General features: G+C 28.7%; 1 protein-coding gene across 1 annotated transcript in view; it reads left to right on the top strand.

The window, feature by feature from the left end:
• The first annotated feature begins 791 nt into the window (after positions 1 to 791).
• The window catches only part of LOC142329108 (uncharacterized), a 436,962-nt gene continuing 415,750 nt past the window's right edge, over positions 792 to 22,003 (top strand). The window contains exon 1 of the mRNA XM_075373443.1: positions 792 to 974. Within this exon, the coding sequence (XP_075229558.1) occupies positions 861 to 974 (114 nt within the window). The 5' untranslated portion in view covers positions 792 to 860. The remainder of the gene's footprint in view (positions 975 to 22,003) is intronic.

Here is a 22,003-nt window from a genome sequence, read left to right as displayed (position 1 = left end):
CATTGTTTTTATATTACGCTGTATAAGAACATATATATATATATATATACATCAATACGTATCCGACATGCAACAAATTTTGCGTTTTTGTTCTGCCGTCGTCATGCTTGATCAATCATCGTTTGATATGGCACACGTAATTGTCGCGCGATATCGAACGATAATGAATGGTCCATCAACATCATTCTTGAAGATTGTAACGAGGAACATATACAATGAAATAATTGGTACCTTAGCTTTGGGATTCTAATCGTACATTAAGGTATAGGTGAAAATAAAATTGAATATGCACCGTTTGAATTATTTTAATGTACTATTGTCTAGATTAGATTTATTTGGTTAGATGAAAATTAAATATGCACGTTATAATAAAAGGATTTTAATGGGCGATGGGTCCGTTAAAAACAAAGAGAAAATCAAATGAGAATAATTTAAAGAGAAAATTATGAATTTAAGAAAAAGTAATTAAGTATATTAAGAAAATTTCTTAAAAGAAAGTTAAATGTTAATTTTTCACCTGACACTCTTGTTGCTCCAAATCATAAGGCTTACTAGTTTGGGGACGGTCAGGTACTCTTCATTTGATGTATACGCGGAGTAGAGCACAACTGTGTCAGTGATCGCACCGCTGTCGTTCTAAACGTCAGCTGCCTAGGCGTGAATTAGGATCGCTTTGACCGAAGTGTGTGTGCATGCGTGATACAAATGTAAGTGTGCGTTAGCTTCAAAGCATATAGTGAAACGATTGGAGGGGATAGCCTTTTTGTGGTGGGGCGCGCGCCGGCGCGCAGACACCAGTCAGCTGTATTCTCTCGCTCAACAGGTCGGCATGTACCGGGGTCTTGCAGTGATTTGCCCAAATGCCCCATCGCAGACATCGAGGGCCTCCTAAAGACCCGTTGACCGCGTGTTTGGACGCTGATGGAACGTATATATGCACGGCGTACAACTCTCGTTGTTACATCATACAAAAGGTAAGGTTAGTTAATAATTAATGCTTCCATATGTTATAACGCTATTCGATCAGGATCGGTGAACCGCCTTTCACTAACTGTGTAATACTATCTAATACTCTAGGTCGTATCCCTAGAACTTTTTAAATACCCTTTAAGTCCTCTGACCTTTACGTTTTCGTTTTGTTGTTAGAACCGCCATCTTGGATCGATATCGTTTCAAACGAGGCGCCATGCGTCGCGTCATTTACACGTGGGAGGATATCTTCCATATGGCTGGACAAAACATCAATTGCTTTTTTTTTGTAACAGTAAATCCTTATCAGTTTATCGTGTCATCGATAATTATTTTATTTAATGTATATTTAAACAATCAACTCGCTTAACGTAACTATAGAAAGGGCGTGGCAAATATTTGAAATATATTAAAATCGTAGGATATAAATCTATATATATTTTCTGTTTTTTTGTTTTGTTTTTTACATAAACATTCCATTAATGTCATCGTAGTGATGAAATAAAAATCAATTAAAAATTATGTATAAATTATAAAAAAATATTCGTAAATTTAATTGAATACTCAAACCATATGGCGGGTAATTTTGTTATCTTATCAGTACATATTTTTCTATAAAACTATGTAATCAATTAACTATCCAAAAGTTATATCATAATTTATTATTATTATTATTTTTTTTAATTTATATAAATTTTAATCGTATTTTGATATCAAAGAAAATTAAAATATTTCAACGTAATTTAATAAATATTTAAATAATTCAATTAACAATGTATTAATTCATTGTTTTATAACATTTACGTCCGTATTAATATATCATACTATGTTTCAAACAATTCTGCTTATATATTTAACAAAAGTAAAAGGTTTTAATTTACGTAAGCTTACATCATTAAGATCGTATTTCAATACCTTTAATTGACGATACAGTTGGTAATATATTACTTTTTTATTTGATTTATATTATTTACTTAATGTATCATTATTAATTTGCGCTCCATATGTTATAGGCGAATAAAACTTATTTTTCTTTTTTACCATTTTCTAATTATTTATTTATATATTTAAATATTACAATATTATTTAATTATAAATATTTTTATATAAAGTTGTAAATAGTATTTCTTTAAAGTTTACTGATTAATAACTTTGTTTTTAGTCTCGCAATGATAATACGATTAAGTCGCGTCTCTAAACACGTTGCATATTTGTCTTATCAATTTCCTACCATATTTTTCTGTTTTTACTCTCTCTTAACAAAGCAGGAACTTATAATTATTTACATATTTCTTTTTTTAATACATTTTTGTATAACAAAATCAATTTTATTAATATATACATAATATAAAATAAATAAATAAAATATGCACGTCAGTACATGAAAACATTTTTATGTATAATAGTTGAAAATAAATTATAATGATTTTAACAAAATTTTAATTTTAATTTCCTTATCTATGTTTGTCTTTAACTTGTTTATTATTTTTATTAACAATATTATGTACAAAATTACATATGTTGACACACAGCGTTATCTGTTTCCTTTTAATAGGAAAATGTTTTATAATCACTTAATAATGTTGTTTTTTTTTTTCAAAAAAAGATAACTTAATATTTAATTTATTTAAATGTTCCGTTCTTAGTCGATTTGTAATTTTGTATGTATGTGCGTGCGTGTGTGTACATATATATACATATATACACACATACATAATAACAAGACATATTTTACTTAAAAATATTACCTTTATTAATCTCGTGGGTTAACTAATCAACTTCACTTATAAATTAAATGCATTACGTTTCACTTAGAATTCTGTAAGCTTCCTCAGGTGATACACACGCGCACGCGCGCGTACACACACAAACACACACACACCATAGAAAATTCTCTTAGATACTCATTCTCTTACGTGAGTATGTAAGAGAATTTTGTATGATGTGTGTATGAATGTGTATTGTCACCTGAGGAAGCTTAGAGAATTTTAAGTGAAACGTTGTGTATTTATAAGTTTGTATAGTTGATTGGTTAACCCAAGAGATTAATAAAGATAATTACGTAAAATATGTTTTGTTATTATATTTAATTGTATCCAATCAAGATGAAATAAATAAATTACATTTAAGTTAATTCATATATAGGTTTTTATCTGTAAATTTATGTTCAAGATAGCTGAAGGAAAATAAAGATAACATTATTTGAAGCAACGAAATCCGGATTTTTCCCCCAGAAATAAATATTGTTTAAGTGTATAAATATATTTTTTTTAATAGATTTCAAGTTAAAACTATTTGATAGCGATAATGATATATAAAACCTGTTGATAATCTTTTAAAGAGTTAGAATAATTATTAATGATTGTTTAATCATTCCTTATTTATTTTTATAGTAATAATGTTGGCAGGCAGATTTTAAAAGAAGTTATCGCAAGAACTGGAACAAGAAAGTATTGGAAATCTATTATTTTAATTAAATTACTAGGAAACAGTTTTCAATCGAATATACATAGCCGAAACATTACAAATAATTTACATTATTTAAAATTTAAATCGCTTGGAACAATAACAAAAATTATAAAAAAAAATTGTTTTTGGAAACTTCTTTTCCGGTATTTCCGTAAACTTTTTTGTAGTTCTTATTTGCAGTTTTTTTTATTATTGGAAAATTACATTTATTTGCTTAATTTGTAATTCGGTAAACATAAATAAAATCTCCTTTTTTAGGCCTCTAATGAAAAATAATTGGTCTTTTTTATTCTTTACTTTTTTTTAGAAAATGCATAATTTAAAAATTTGTTATATTTACTTGACTTTTAAAAAAAGTACTTTATATATAAAATTTTAATTTTAATAAATTTTGTAATTTTCGAGAACCCCTGCAAATTTTTTTTGGGTAAGAAAATATATAGAATTTATTTTCTCGAACTTTCTTAAATCAAGTTCTATTGAATTAATATCTATATTTTCTATTTTAAAGTGCTTAAATATAGCAATAGACTTGTCACAACATTTTTCGATCTTTCCTGTAACAGCTGTATTTCTAAAATTTTACAAAAAATCTCATGTGGACAAAAAAATCCCTTGTACGCCTATTAAATTACATTTAACATTTTTTTAAAATGAAAAGTCATACAATTTTATTTCATTAAAAATTTCTGATATTTTTTTATATTTTTTTATTATTGAAATATTCGTCGTAAAAATTTTTTTACGAGAGGTTATTAATTATTATTAATAAATCAATATATTTAAAATAAAAAAATAGATGAAGTCTGATTCGAACCGACGTGCCTTTCCCTAAGATTCAAATATTTCATTAATTAAAATTTTATTTGGTTATAACTCTGGAACCAATAAAAATAAGTACCACTTATAATATATCGTTGAATAGCTCTCAATAATTCTTATAATTCTTATTACTGCAGTTAAGAAAAAGTTCAAAATTCAAATTTTTTTGAATTTTGGGCTGTTTTGGACACTTTTGGTTCAATCGATTGCAATCAAAAGGGGAGGTGCACAACTAGAAGTTACAACAGTCCTGAATCCAAATTTTCAACATCCTTCGGCTAATCGTTTTTGAGTGATGCGAGATACATACGTACGTATAGACCTCACGCCAAAATTAGTCAAAATGGGTTCAGGGATGAACAAAGTGGTTATTTCCGTTGAAATTTGTAAACCGAAATTTTTCGCGATCACAATACTTTCTTAACTTCGTGCAAGGAAGTAAAAACCATGAACACGCTTTTGTAACCATGTAACGTTAGTAATCTCTAACGTTACATGTTTTCCTAACTTTAAGCATTTTGGTTTGTGTAATTTTGTCTGTCTTTTGTCACTCACCTTAACACAAGAGGCACTAATAATAGATGCTTTTTCTGAGAGTAATGATGTTCACAATACAGCTAACACTTGTGTGAATAGAATCACATTAAGGTTGAATATCACCTGAATTTCAATAAGCTTAGCACGCTGTTGGCTCGTTAAATAATATGACGGGAAATCACTTCACTCATCATTATTTCCCTAGTTAGCCTGATATGGAATATTTGTTTTACTTTGGAGTGTCTGTTATTTCTGATAATGACTTTTTCCTCATGTCAGGTTGCTACATGCGTAGCATGTAAAATGAAAAAATTAAGTGAAAATAAAATAAATTTAAAAAATCAGGATTAAAATCAATGAAATTAAAAAAAAAATTGTCTAACAATTGTCTTGTTGAACTTTGACGCGTAATTCTAAGAATTACAAGCTAAATGGCGTGAATGGCGTACTTTCATTTTCAGTTAATAGAAAATATTATCTATTAACAGAAAACATTTTAAATCTGAACTCTGTTAAACAACATTCGTGGATGCTTATGATTCTATTATGTAATCTATGAAGTATTTACAAGAGGAAATTGAAATCTATCGTGTAAAATTAATGAAAATAAAATTTTATTTGTATGAGTTTTAGCTTTCTAAAAAAAAAATGTTGTTCGATTAAAAAATATAACATTTTTTTTTAGAAATTTTAAATTTACTCTTTTTTACTTACCCTTTTACTTACTCTTCATCATTATTTATTCTTTTTTTGTAAAAGGTAAAAAAAAAAAAAAATAAATAAATAAAAAGGAGAAAAGATCATACGTCAACAGTACAATGGGAAACAAATTACATTCTAATATTTCTAGCACTTTCTCTTTTTCATTTACATTTTTTTAAAAATTAGCTATAAAATATCTTTTCCATTTTTTCTTCGTGGCCGAGAAATGTATAAAAAAACTTCTACGGTGCAAGAAATACTAATAAGAGATGTTTTCTATGACAGTAATGATATTTATTAAACGGTTATCAGCTATACCCTGTGATGAACAGAGTGAAAGGTATCATTAGTAACATTGAGTTTCATTTGTATTTTGATGTACTAAAATAGTATATTCAGCCTAGTAGAAAAATGACTACGGGAAACTACTTCATTCAACATTTTTTGTAGTAAGTACGATGTGGTATGCTTGGAAAAATTTAAATTTTTATTTCTATGGACTATATTTGTTGAATATAGAGAGGGTTGACTTAATTTTCGTGATGTATTCTTGACTCTGACTAAACTGTAAATAATTGAAAAATCTGTGTTAGATCATATTAAAAATTTGTAGAGAAAAGATATTTTATTTGATGAAGCCCTACACAAAAACATATATGTTTTATAATTGTATTTATTTATTAATTGTTTGTTTAAAAACCAAGAAAAAAATGAATACTTGTACTTTAAAAAGATAATAAATCACCGCATACAAAACTCAATCACTAATTAATCAAAATTTCCTTGCAATTTAAAACGACTCTTTCTATTCAACAGTTTACGATTGTAGCAATCTGACATTAGTAAAAAATTATTCCTAAAATTTACATAGATACTCCAAAGTATAACAAGCACTCCATCTCAGGTTTATTAGGAAAAATGAGAAGTGAAGTAGTTTCCCATCACCTTATTCACCAATAGAAATATACGGTTACATATCAGCATGCTAAACCCACCAAAATTAAACTTTTTTCAGTCCTAATGTGATAGGTATTACCTATTATTAATGTGATAGGTATTATCTGTATAAGTGAACATCATTACTCTCAGGAAAACCAAATATGAATAATCCTTCCTGTTTTTTAGGTATTTTACATGCGTAACAGTAATAAGAAAGATTAGGATACAATCACATACTTTTAAAATTCATAGTGTGGAAAGCACCTAATACTAGCGATTTTGAGATTAGTCAGACGTGTTTACATTTTTTTAAAGTATTTTTAGAAATATTACTCGTTACAGATAAGATACAAAAATTTTGTGATAATTTTCATTGTTGTGATCACGTGTTTTAATGTAGAAAAGTCATTCGACAAATCTCTTGGCTTAAAAGTTCGAGAAAATAATCTGTCAAATGAACGTAGTTTTTAAACAAACATACAGTGAATATATAACATCTTTACACACCAATATAATCAACATGTGATCTCCTTTCAGACTGATTTCTATAAAAATTGACGACGACTTTGATTTTCTAGACATATACTAAAAAGAATTACATCGTAACAGATTCGGATATTGTGAAATATATAAACATAAAATAGTACACTTAATAAATAGGTAGAATTCAAATTCAGCATATTTTTGATCAAATTATTAGTATATATCAGCTTTATTAAAATAAGATTGGTGTATCAGCAGTTGCTGATAGCGTTCTAGCATAAATTGCTAAGAAGAAAATCTGTGCGTTCCAAAGACCACAGTACAATTTGGTTAATGTTTATAGTTTCAAAAAGTTAAAAAAAATTAATCATTTTCCTGTACGTACACCAAACAGTTTTTCAGGTACGACTAAATTATTCCTGGTCATGCGCCATGCATGACATCGTGCGTGGCATTTTCACACGGTAAAAAATTGTCGTTTGATCTTATCCTCTGCAGCAGTAACTAACAGTTGTCCCGGAGGCTAGAAATGAAAAGAATAGTACGATTAAAGTAAAAGTTTGTAAGGTTAGATAGTTCAATTAGAATTCTTGTCTAACATGGAAGTACCGACGTGCGACTTAAAAATGATTAGTTGTTGTTAACTACCCACCGGGTTGGTCTGCTGGTGAATGCGTCTTCTCAAATCAGCTGATTTGGAAGTTCCAGCGTTCAAGTCCTAGTAAAGTCAGTTATTTTTACACGGATTTGAATACTACATCGTGGATACCGGTGTTATTTGGTGGTGGTTGGGTTTGAATTAACCACACATCTCAGGAACGGTCGAACTGAGACTGTACAAGACTACACTTTATTTATACTCATACATATCATCCTCATTCATTCTCTGAAGTATTAGCTGAACGGTAATTACCGGAGGCTAAACAGGAAAAAGAAAAAGAAAGAAAGTTGTTGTTAATTAATGCATTTATCCTAATTTTGCTTTTGCAGATAATTTTGAATTATACATTTTTTTATACAATGTAATTAAACATTTTTTTTTTTTTTACATGTCAGTTTTACCTGAACGATTTAAAATAATTAATATAACGTATTCTTTACTATGTGTACCTCAAATGTAGATAAAGCATTTGAGGTACAAGTGACACTGATCAGGGAATTTCTTGTTTTGATGTACATTATAAAATTAGTTCCTGTGGAGAATAGAGTTAAGTTGTTTTAATTTTGAAGCAGGATATCACTTTAATTTTAATTAGCGTAGCATGTTGTAATGTATGCGTATGTTCGGCTCAAAACAAGTAGACTTAGGAAAAACTTATACCACCTCCATTTTCCTAGCACAAAAACCCAGAACGAGATGATTATTGTACTTTTTTGGAATTGCTGTACCATTTTTAACTGGTATCGTCATGTACCTCATGTCTAACGTCCTACAACCGTTATTCTAAATGTTATCTCAATAACAGGCGGTTATAATTAAAATATTTTACTTTTTTGTTGCAGCGTAAATATTAATGTTTAAAGCCTTTCATTCAATTTTTAAACGAATTGAAATTAAATATTTTAAAATGAAAAATAAAATATTACGTTAATCTCTACAGTCAATAGTAACATTTTTTTTAACCTCCTGGTCCACAGTTAAGTATTGCTTTACAGGATGAGATGAATGATTCGTAGCGTGTGTGAAAATGCCATGCCTGGCCGGGATTCGAACCCGGGACCTCCGGGTGAAAGGCAGTCAATAGTAAATTATATATATTGACCAATACGCCTTAACCTTTGATGTAGTAATGAAGGAAGTCATAGCCTTTCATCCGGAACTTGGTTCGAATCATGGACAGACTTGCTGTTTTTTTTTCACAATAATATAAAATTTTCACAACCTACTAACTCGTGTAAACTTCAAACTTATCTTGTTTGATGGTGAATAGTTTTAATTAACCGTGCAATAAAAAAATTTAATTACAGAATGTAATTATTTATTTAACTTTTGTTATAGATAATTTTATTTAATGATAATATAACTTTTATTACGATAGTAAGCTTATGGATTGGTAACTAGCTATTAAGTTCAGATTTATATACAATTATTCAATTTTTTTATTTATTTCATTTTTTTTTAATATGGTATTCTCTCTAAATTTAAAATGTCATCCTTTAATAATTAATTATAGTAGGCCTGTGTTTATAAATTAATTTAAACTTCGTGAATATGCGCTTTTTTAATAAAAAGTTTTCACACAACACACACACACATGAATACATATGTATGCATACGTGTATATAAAAATGAGTTATATTCTTGATATTACAAGGTATAATTTATCATGTATATTGTACAGTGTGTAATGACATTAGAGGCGATTTTTTATTTTTTATTTTTTTTTTAATAAGTAAAAAAAAAATCACGTTAGATAGTGTAGAAGAGTTATGTTTGATTTCTAAACACGAGTTTCTTTATACTGAACACTAATTTTCTTTAAAAAAAAACCCGTAAATTATTGAACAAATAACTTTTATAAATAATTTTAAAAAAATAAATAAACATTTTTCTAGTTATTTAATTTTTAAAAAGTTGTTAACTATTTATTTAGTAATTCTAGCCGAAAGTAAAAAGGATTTAGAAGAAACAATGAACGGTATAGATGAAGTCCTACGCAAGAACTATCGCGTGAAAATAAACAAGAACAAAACAAAAGTAATGAAATGTAGTAGAAATAACAAAGATGGACCGCTGAGGAGAAAAGATTATGGAGGTAGAAGAATTTTGTTATTTGGGAAGTAGAATTACTAAAGATGGACGAAGCAGCGAAATAAAATGCCGAATAGCGCAAGCTAAACGAGCCTTCAGTAAGAAATATAATTTGTTTACATCAAAAATTAATTTAAATGTCAAGAAAAGATTTTTGAAAGTGTATGTCTGGAGTGTCGCTTTATATGGAAGTGAAACTTGGACGATCGGAGTATCTGAGAAGAAAAGATTAGAAGCTTTTGAAATGCGGTGCTATAGGAGAATGTTAAAAATCAGACGGGTGGATAAAGTGACAAATGAAGAGGTATTGCGGCAAATAGATGAAGAAAGAAGCGTTTGGAAAAATATAGTTAAAAGAAGAGACAGACTTCTAGGCCACATACTAAGGCATTCTGGAATAGTCGCTTTAATATTGGAAGGACAGGTAAAAGGGAAAAATTGTGTAGGCAGGCCACGTTTGGAATATGTAAAACAAATTTTTAGGGATGTAGGATGTAGAGGGTATACTGAAATGAAACGACTAGCACTAGATAGGGAGTCTTGGAGAGCTGCATCAAACCAGTCAAATGACTGAAGACAAAAAAAAAATTGTTCGATAATATTTTATTAGAATACATAAATATATACATATACAGGTGATTCAGGAAGAAAGGGAAATAATTTGAAAAACTGATTCTAGAGCTTCAAGGAAGGAAAAAATTTCATATAAACATATGTCCGAAAAGACTTTGTTATCGAGTTTGGATAGCGAAATATTTCGCCCGGATTTCACTTCCCTCAGTAAAATATGGTCATACTGACATTTTTAAGGCATTTTATAAATAGTAAACTTGATGGTTTTTTTAAGTTTTCTGATCTGAATCGAATAATTTTCTGGTCGAATAAAACAGTTGCCAGACCTGTAACTCACGTAGTTTACACGATATCCAGCCTAAAACAAGAAACTTCGGTGACGATAAACACGTTTTTTTAGGCTCATTCGTGAAATGTGTTGTGCTCTGTCAATTGATAGTACATTTCAATTCTTTTCGCGGACGGGAAATTTTTAAGCCCTGTAAAAATTCATTGTTTAAAAATTTTATATATTTTCTCCCCGTGATATTTTGTTTTAATATGAAAGGGGTAATATGAATTGGTTATCGATCATGCCACATCAACGTTAACCGAAACTCGTTGCTGTAAATTTTATTGGACTACTGCATGTGGGTTTTTCAGATCACCGATGTGAATTCCGTGTATTATTTATGCCATTATGGTTAAAGTTTCGTTCGAAAGTAGTATGAACGGAATTAAGTGATAATTATTGAGTAAACTAAAGTCGTTTGGAATGGCCACCAAGCTGGAGGTGTTGAACTTTCTGCGCTTGATAAGGACGCAGTCCGTGAGCCTGAATGTCTTCCATACTGTACTTTCTGGAATATTAAATAGTGTTGAAATTCTTTGCGTGTTGGTTGTAGTACTAAGCTGAACCACTTAAAGAATGTTTTCACTTTCGTCGCCATATACCGGTTGACGTTCAGATGGAGCATGCGTGCTGGGAAGTGTACCATTCTCACGAAGATTATTAAAAATTCTACAAAATACTTTGCTACTACTAAATTTATTTTACTAAAAGCAGCTGTTTTTAATTTTTACAAATTAACAAAAATGTTTGTTTTTAATTATAAAATTGATTTTTTTTCATAGATTTTATTACATCAATTTTCTCAGAATTGAATTCTTTACAAGTTTTGATAATAAAATATACGGATTTATTAATCATTTAACAAAGTTATGTACATCAAAAAAACTTGTTATTCGCCACCGAACTTTTCTGTTTTACGTTGGATAGTATGAAAACTACGGGAGATAAAGATCTGGGATTTATTCGAAGAAACCTAAAAAACCATTAAGTTAACTCTTATATAACGTCTTAAAAATTTTGGTATGTTCTCATTTCACCGGGGGAACTGAAATCCGGGCGAAATTTTTCGCTTCGTCTTTATATAATGGATGATTCACGTGAATAATGTACAAATTTTCAATACATATTCTACTGGTGATTATAAGGAAGAATGTTCATATAAAAATAGGTAACGCTGTATTAACGAGTGTCATCTGGCCAAAACGTTTATCCTGTTTTCGCCTTCGGTAAATTTTACTCAGGTTGTAGTTCTTGGGATCCAAACTAAGGGATAAATTAAAGTTTTAATATGAAATATTACCTGAAATTATTTAAAATAATAGTTCCAAAAACTGTATTTTTAGTAGTTTTCAAGAAATCTTGAGTAACAGACAAAAAAAATTGGGTCGAAAAACACACTATTCTTTGTTTTGCGTAAAGAAACCTTTATTAAACAGGTGATAAATACGTAAAAGTTTTAAATAGAACTTGTAGAGAATTTGACTCAGAGTAAAATGTTAGGAATAAGTCTACAGAAACTAAATACAGACGTAAGAATTTCAAAGTTATTAAAATTAAAAATAAAAAAATAAAATAAAATGTAGTAGATTTTAAATAGATATTAAACGAGACAAAATTTTAATTAATATTAATATACTGGCATAATTAATCTTATTAAAGATCTAAAAAAAAAGTTAAAAGAAATTATTTTGATTTCAACCTCTGAGAGATTAAATAAAATTTTAGTTTAAAAAAAGTTTGCTGTGATCGGAAGAACTGAAAATCTTGAAAACTAGTAGGGATAACGCTGTTATAAAAATAAAAAAAAACAAACGGGTAATTCAAAAGGACTTCACAAATTTAAAAGCATATAAAAATTTATTTGTATGACTTAAAGATTCGGTTGAGGTTTCATTTCGTAGCAAAATACATCAAGTTTTGACTCGAGTAGTTCATTAGTACCGAATTTGGCCACCAGAGCTGTTACCAGTGTTGCTAAAAATGGATACATATACTGGTGCGAAACGGGTTGCTGTGTGTTTTGGTTTTACGATTTGCAGTCAGCAACTGCAGTTCAACGTAATTTTCGTAGAGAGTACGGTACGGAACCTCCTAGTAGGCATATAGATCACTCTTGGCACTAAAGTTTCGTTGAGACAGGTTGTTCTGTTAAAAATACAAATCACCAGGACGCCCGCGCGGCCCTGAAACTGCTGTGGAATAACTCAGAGAAATCTTTGTACGTAGTCCGAAGATAACAACTTGTGCGTCACGTGAGATTGGGATTCCATAAACTTCTGTTTGGCGAGTATTACATAAACGATTGTACTTGAAGCCATACAAACTAACCGTGGTTCAACACATTTCAGATGACAATAAAGTTGCTCCGCTGCAATTTTGTGTGTAAATGATGATAGAATTATAGACAACGATACATTTTTAGTGATGAGTGAATGTTTCAGAGTGGCAAGGTGAACACCTATAACTGCCGAATACGGGATAGCGAAAACACTCATAAAGCTTAGCAGCACATTCATGATAGCCTTAAGGTCAGTGTTTTTTGTGCTCTAAGCAAACGAAGACTTTAAGGCCCGTTCTTCTTCTAGGAGGCAACCGTAAATGATATCGTTTATCTGGACATGCTTCAAAATTTTCTAATTTCTCAGTTAGACGATGGTGACTAGAGACCGGATTATATATGCGTTTGCATATTAAGCCTATTCTTACCGGTTATTACATATTTTCCTTAAAATCTAGTGATGAAGCATATTTTCGCTATATTTACAATAGTTTCCGGTAGGATACCTTGTTAATAAATGAAATCTTACGTTTCAGTCGGCCAAACGTATTAGCTGCACGGCTCTTAGAGTGCGCTTAGCAGCCGCGGAACAGTACCTCTGACTGATTGTGTTTATAAAAGTAACAAAATGTTAAATAATGGTTAATTATCGAATTTATCGATATGTTATTCAACTACTTACTAATTGTATGCTGACTTTGAAATAAAAAAAAACTAAAAATTACTATTTTTTTATTATTTAAATTTGCATATTTTGACACTTTTTATGCATATTTCAAGCTTTTTATGTTGCATATAATCCGGTCTCTAATGATGACCAAAATGGACGCCATTACTGTCAAGAAGATGGGGCACCACCTCACTACCGCCTAGAAGTCCGAGATTTTCTTGATATTCGATTTCCCAGGTCGATAGATCCAATTGTATGGCCACCTCATTCCCCAAATTTGACACGCTACACTTTTTCTTGTGGATTTTCATTAAAGATTGGATTTATATGTCGTCTTTGCCTATTGATCTTGTTGAGCTAAGACGTCGAATTGACGCCGCAGTTGCAGAGGTAACTTTCGACATGATGTCTACTATCTGGAATGAAATCGACTTCAGGTGGACATACTTCAGGTATGTCGCATTACAAATGGAAGTCATATCGAACCAAAGTGAATGTTGAGTGACAAACTTGATTTTTTTTTCTATGAATTGAGATTTTAACCGAATCTGTAAGTTACCTCAATAAATTTTTGTAAGTTTTTAAAGTTGTAAAGTCCTTTTTGAATCACCCGTTATTGTATGTCTTTTTTTTGTGTTTCACTTGCACAGTAAACTACAATTATGAAATGATTTTTGTTTTTTACACATCCTTAAGTCGGAATAAATTGATGCAAAACGATTTATATATCGAAAGAAAAATCCCTATTTGATTTAATTTTCCTAATTCCCTAATAAAGAACGTCTCTTTAAGAAAAGTTATTTTATTTTTTACTAAAAATTTATAAGGGGTGAGATTAATAAGATTTATAAAAGATACTGAGATCGGAAGAGCTGAAAAATTTAAACTGATTTCACTTTAAGAAAGCAAATATTTATCATGGTTATTTATAGGGATTTTTATATTAAAAAAATAAAATAAATATAATACAAATTATTTAACGATTCTTTTTTAAGTAAAAAAGAAAAAAAATCTTTTTTTATTTGTAAGAAGTACAGCCTAATAATAAATATGTGTCATATATAAAAATAAAAGAAGGACATAATGTAGCTTATTTAAAAACAATTTATTTCATAGTATTATTTCACTTCAATGAAAATAACAGTTGCTCAATTAAAATTCAATAAAAAAAAATATTCTTCCCTTGAATTAATATAGTATTTTGAAATATTATTAATACTAATAATGTAGGTCACATTAATGGAACTGTAAAATAATATTATATATTTACAAACATCTAATTACAATTTTGTTTACATGATTTAAAAATTTGTTTGCACAATTCACATGAATATTTTTTAAAAATATTTTATAAATTTGATAAAATTTATTGTTTATTATTGATAAATTTTGTAATTTAAAGATTGTATTATATATAGTTCAAGTTATCCAAAAAAAAAAATCGTTATTTTGTTTAACAATTTCATATTAATAACAATTGTATTTTACATAGCAGCTTAATTTTAATAAAATTTAATTTCTTGCTGGCATACATTTTTTGTAATATATTCGTTCAATTTTTATACACATCACGTTTGGTATTACTTGTCTAAAATGAAAGGTAATTTTGATTATATATTATGAAACTTTTACTGATATGTTGTTTTCAGAGAAATAAGTATTAAAATTTTATTTATGTATAGTTTTTCTAATTTTTAAATATATATTTATTTAATATCTTTCAGATTTTAAAAGTATTTGGATTATAACGTAAATTAATTAAAAAAAAAAAAAATTTAAAAGATAACAATTATAACAATACTGCTTAATTACCTATCTATTGTTATCTATGTTAATATATTAATATTATCATATCTGATAACCTTAATTAGGTGTCTATAAATTATTCTGGATTGATTATCCTAATCTCAGTCAGCTACCATGATAATGCACGGTTTAATAAAGTATTGAAACCTTTAAATAACTTTACTATTGTTAAACTAAAAAATATGATGTGGACACCACATGACTTCCTTGTACGCTTATTAAATTACATATAAGCATTTATAAAAGTACATAAAATTTTATTTCTCAAACAACTTCTAATTTTTTTAATTCCTTGTACGAAGTAAAGGAAGAATTGTGACTGCGAAAATTCTCGGTTTCCAGATTTCAACTAAAATATCCATTTTGATCATCTCTGAATCCTTTTTGACTAGTTCTGGCGTGACGGTTGTAGGTACGTAAGTTTATATCTCTCATAACTCAAAAACGATTGTTTGTAGAATGTGGAAATTTTGGATTTAGGACTTTTGTAACATCTAGTTGTGCATCTTCCCTTTTGATTGCAATCGACTGGACCAGAAGTGTCCAAAAAAACCCTAAACCCAAACAAATCTGGATTTTGAACTTTATCTTAACTGAAGTAATTAGTTCACATCGAGAGCTTTTCAACGATATATCATAAGTGATACTTATTTTCATTGCTTCCAGAGTTATAGCCAAATAAAATCTTAATTAATGAAATATTTGGATCTTACAAGAAGAAGACTTTTTTTTAATTTAGATATATTGATTTATTAATAATTATTAACCTGTGATTGTGAAAAAAGTTTTACAGTAAATAATATTTCAGTAATAAAAAAAAGAAAATATGAAAAAAGAATAAAAAAAATTTATTGAAGAATTGGAGCATCGTATCTCACTTTCAAATAAAATAAGTTTAAATGAAGTCAGCAAAAAATATGCATATGCAATTTATAGGCGTACAAGGACGTCTTGTGGTGTCCGCATCAAATTGTTTTATTGTTATTATTGAATTATTATTTACTGTAATTTTTTTTTACAGTCGGAGGTTAAGAAATCAATATATTTAAATAAAAAAAAAGAAAAGTTAAAAAAAAAAGGAGATGAAGTCTGATTCGAACCGATGTGCCTTCCCCTTGTAAAATCCAAACATTTCATTAGTTAAACTTTTATTTGACTATAACTCTGGAACCAATGAAATTAAGTATCACTTATGATATGTCGTTGAAAATCTTCCAATGGGTGCTTATTACTGCAGTTAAGAAAAATTCCAATATCCAAATATTTTTGAATTTTGGCTGTTTTATAGACAATTTCGGTTCAGTCGATTGCAGTCAAAAAGGAAGTGGACTACTAGATGTTACAACAGTCCTAAATCCAAAATTTCAACATCCTACGGCTAATCGTTTTTGATTTATGCTAGTTAAATACGTACAAACGTCAAGCCGAAACTAGTCAAAATGGATTCAGGGGTAGTCAAATGGATATTTTCGTTGAAATCTGGAAACCGAAATTTTTCGCGATCATAATCCTTCCTCTACTTCGTACAAGGAAGTAAAAATGTAGAAAATGTATATTTGACAAATTTCTGATGAGATTTAATCAAAATTTATATTCAAGCTGTAACAGTAATCTATAAAAACATTGCTTTATAATAATTGCTCAAATCTACGATCAGTTGATAATGAAATGTTTAAAATTTTCTATCAGTTTTATTTCTATTTATCTTGTCTTGTTTTTTTGAAATATTTTTCAGCTTATCTAATCTCACTTTTCCTTCTGTTGAATTAGTAATATTTTATATAATCCATTTCAGAACCAATAAACAAAAATAATTGTTGCGTGTTCTTCATTGAAAAATTTATAGAACATTAATATATAATGAAATAAACGCACTATTCCATTGACTTATTTAAGTTTTTATTGATGTTTAAACGTAATAAAACACATAATTGTTGGAGTCAGCTGTTAGTTTTGCCAACTTATGAAATAATTTATTTCAAACAAATTTAGGTAAAATTAATTTTTAAAATTAGCTTTAATGATAACTAATAATTTTTTTTTTGAGATGACGGGCATCGGTTGCTTCAGTCATTTTGCCCTATGAGAATTAAAAATTGTAGCGTATGAAAAGTGCCATGCCTGACCGTGATTCGAATCTAGGACCTCCGGATAAAAGGCTGAGACACTATCACTCCGTTACGAAGATTGGTTGAATTTGAATTTGAATTTTTAAAAATTTTGATTCATTATTTTTTTTAAATATCCCATTCTTTTGTTTTGTATTATTGAAAATTTTGTTTCATTTAACACCTAGTTAAAATCTACACGTTTGGTATCTTTTGTTTTTAATAAACTTCAAACTTTTTACGTTTGAAGAACAAACGTACTTTTCTTTGGTTTATGTTGACTTTATTAATACAATTTTACCCTGAATCAAATTCTATACAAACTTTGTTTAAATTTTTTATATTTATTACCTTTTTAACAAAGTAATTTATGCTAAACATAGATTGTATGCTTTTTGACCCCCAGTCTTTTCTTTTAACCAAAATTTCTCGAAACTAGTAAAAATGTAATTCTGGAACATATTGTTTTTCATACATCAGGCCATATTTCATATAAAACAATTAAATTTACACTTAATTTGGGTCACAAGAATTACGTAATCTAACTAAATTTTACCGAAGGCGCAGAAATCATGCTGAACTCTTTCGCCAGCCAACACACGCTAACGAAGCGTTCTTGAACCTTTGTTTATAGAACGTTTTTCTTTATTTGCACAAGTAGAACATATCCTAAAAGTCATTTACATTCTTCATGATATTTGTTTGGTTTATTAAAAAAAAAAAAAAAAAACATTCTTGTGAGGAATTAATTGTTCGCATTGTGGTTACGGCTGAGGAACTTATGGACAACCCTGAAATACTAAAAAGAGCAACAAAAGCAGTACAGAAGCGTGTCAAAAAATATGTTGAAAATGGCAGGCTCATTTTTGAACATTTATTATAAACTGGTACGTATAATCCTCTTTAGTCTAGTGTACTGCTTTTAAATAAAATTCGAATATGTTTCAATTTTCTTTGTTTTATTTAACTATCTTACACCATTTTGTTCAAAATTATATTCTTTATATAAGTTTTGTTTAGAATTTTTATGTGATTATTACCCATTTAACAAAGTTATCGTCCGTGAAACATAAAAACAGGTTTTTTAACCCCCCAATTTAATGGGTTTTTACTCCAGATTTATCAAAAACTACTAAAGATACGGTTCTATGATCTATTTTATTCGATTTTTCAGGTCAAAAACCATTAAGAAATCATTAATTTTTCCTCCTTAATTAAGGTCTAAAAAATTTCAGTACGACCTCATTTCACCGGGGTAGCTGAAATTCGAGCGAATCTTTCACTAGTCGTAACTCGTAAACGAAGCATTTTAGGACATGTTTTTAACTTTTAAAAATATTTCCACGAGTAGAATAGGTTATGAAGGTCCCGGGAGAACTTCGTTGTACACACACACACACACACACACACAAACACACACACACACACACACACACACAAGTATATAATCGTGTGCGTGCGTGTGTGTGTGTGTGTGTGTGTGTGTGTGTGTGTGTGTGTGTGTGTGTGTGTGTGTGTGTGTGTGTGTGTATATATATTTACTGAAAACACAAGTATAATTTTTATTATCATCTTATTTGTCATAGGAATATTTTCTTCCACGTTTCGCTTCGTCGCATCAATGTATCAGCAACATTAGGTAATGAAAATTATCCACATCGCGTTTCGTTACTCTTAAACACAAAAAACACATCACATCACAGTATTACATATTAAACTATATATATACAAAAAGCACGCAAAATTGCCGTGTTATCCGGTCTAAGGTTAGACCTAAACTCTCTCTCTGTCTGTCTATATACATAAAACATTATAGATTAAATAAACACCAAAACACAGTTATAGAATTGATTTATTAATTTTTTGCCAACTACTCGCATCATCAGTTGTTGACATTATAATGAAACCAACGTTTGGTGTTTATTTAATTTATAATATTACATCTACTAACACAGCGGTTAATATATTCATAGTATTTGAATTTTCAAAAAATGTTATATATATATATATATATTACAGACACACACACAAACATACATACAAAACTTTCCTGTGATGTTCAGAAACTCTAGAAGATCTGGAAAAAGTAAAAGATAAAAGCGATTTATAATTTATAATTTTTTAAATCTTATTTTTATAAAATGTTATTCTCTTTTTCTGATTTGGGCGAGATAGTATACAAATAATGTATCTCTTATAATTAGCTTATTTCTTATATAATTGAAATATATTAAAATTTATTTGCATATTTGAAGAGAGTTGTTATGACATTTAGTAAAGCGTTATATGTTTACCGTATGTGTTAAGAGTGATGCATAATTAACAAGACTGTTACTCGTCGCATATACAACAAACTTGTCTAATCACGATCAGGCTTCAAAGCGTTTGCTATATGTACTACATACTTGCAAAGATAGAGTTGTGAAAGTTTTACAAAATATATTATCAATTAATTACGTCTTACTTATTTATAATAATGCTTTACTATATTTTGTTATTTTTTTAATTAATATGCATTATAAAAAACTAGCTGAATACTTTTAATGAATAATATTAAACCAAAACGGTAATTTTGCTTTCAGTACAATACTTATCCGTAGGTAGATTTATAAGTTCATTTTTTCAAATTTTTTGTATTATTAAAATTTGGTGACTATTTCTAAGCAATATATTTTTAAAAATTTTAATTAAACGAAATAAGCAAATTTTATTTCAAAATAGTTATTACGTTATCTACTGCAATTTCAAAGAACGAATAAAAAATTTCCTTTATTAAAGTTTATTTTTTTAATCTCCGGGTTTGCAGTTAAGCATTTTTCCCGCAAAGGATGAGATGAATGTTGAATGTTTTGTAGTATGAAAAATGCCATGCCTGACCGAGATTCGAACCCAGGGGACCTCCGGGTGAAAGTCCGAAACTCTATCACTCGCACCATTAAAGTTTATATTATGATATAATCCTTTTTAACTTGTTTTTTGTTGGATAGCGTAAAAGCCTACTTATCCATGCGGGAGGTTAATAGTTCAAAATCCGGAAAGATCAGTTATATTTTAACATGTCTCCTCTCTTTATTTTCTGTTTAGCCTCCGGAACCACCGTAAGGTATTACTTCAGAGGATGAATGAGGATGATATGTATGAGGAATGTAACTGAAGTGTAGTCTTGTGCAGTCTCAGATTGACCATTCCTGATATGTATGGTTAATTGAAACCCAACCACCAAAGAATCTATTTTCTTTCACGATCTAGTATTCAAATCCATATAAAAGAAACTATCTTTATTAGGATTTGAACCTTAGAACTCTCGACACGTCTTCTAACTTCTCAGTTCTGTCTATTGGCTAACCATTTCATTATCGAAAAAACTGAAGCTTTTTTTGAAAATCCAAATAATTAATTTAATAATGATGGTGATGAAATCCGGCCAAAAATTATTTCATCAATTTCTGATAAACCTTGTTTATTTGTAGACCGATTCTCAAAAATAAAAAGCCATTTTAATCCAAACGAAAGGCATAAAGTTTTTGCTAATAAAAATTTATTTTAATAAAAGCTAAAGAAGTATCGAGACACAAAATATTTTAAAATTTGATTTTTTCGCTATTTTAAAATATTTGAACATTTTTAACGTAATTTTTTATTTGTTAAAGTAAATTGATATAAATATTAGTACAAGTATTAAATAATGATTCCTCATTCCGATTTTGAGTAAATATATTTTCCTTTAAAAACACAAAATGACAGAAGGAAAAAGAAAATGAAATCGCCATATTTTCATAGAACATTTTTTAAATGGATAGCCAAGTATACTTTTTTGTAACACACACACACACACACACACAACTCCTCTCCCCCTCTCTCTCTCTCTATATATATATATATATATAGTATATCAAATTAGCCAGAGGCAGAGAATCTCGGTAAGTTACTCTTAATATATTTCCTTCTGTAACTAAATTATAAATGTTCCTCAGGATATAAATTATATGCTATTCAGAAAAAAGCATCGATCAAAACGTTGGAAAATAATTCTAAATAGTTGTTTTTCAAATTTTATTTGCTTTCTTTCCATTGAAATCTTTTGCTAAAGCAAATTCTCAGTCAGAAAATTAAAAGAAAAAGATAAAAATTATATATATTTTAATATAAGAATAATCTTTCTGATCGCAGACTGGAGTCCTAATTAAAAAAAAAATACTTCAAAAATATTTCTTTTGAAAGCTAAATAGAAAACTATTTTATTTATTATTAATTTGATATATTTCGCTGAGGAACTTTGCTCAGCGCTAGATAAGTGATAAAAAAAATATTAAAATGGGTTTTTCAAAATAATGGAGCTCCTTATTCGGTATTTTAAAATATTTTCCTGGAAAATATGATTCAAAATTATATTAATAAAATTTTTGTCTTTTAATATATTTTTTCTGCGGTTCATTCAGAGCGTTAAAAAAATGTTTAATACTGTCAAGAATATTTTATACAAGTTTAAAAGTTTCAGAAAACTTCTGATTTATAAAAAAAATCTCTTTAATTTTTATCATTTTAAATCTTTAGCTACAATGAA

The sequence above is a fragment of the Lycorma delicatula genome, chromosome 8 (genome assembly GCF_047948215.1).
Source record: "Lycorma delicatula isolate Av1 chromosome 8, ASM4794821v1, whole genome shotgun sequence".
NCBI lineage: Eukaryota > Metazoa > Arthropoda > Insecta > Hemiptera > Fulgoridae > Lycorma > Lycorma delicatula.
This window is presented reverse-complemented; position numbering and strand designations above follow the sequence as displayed.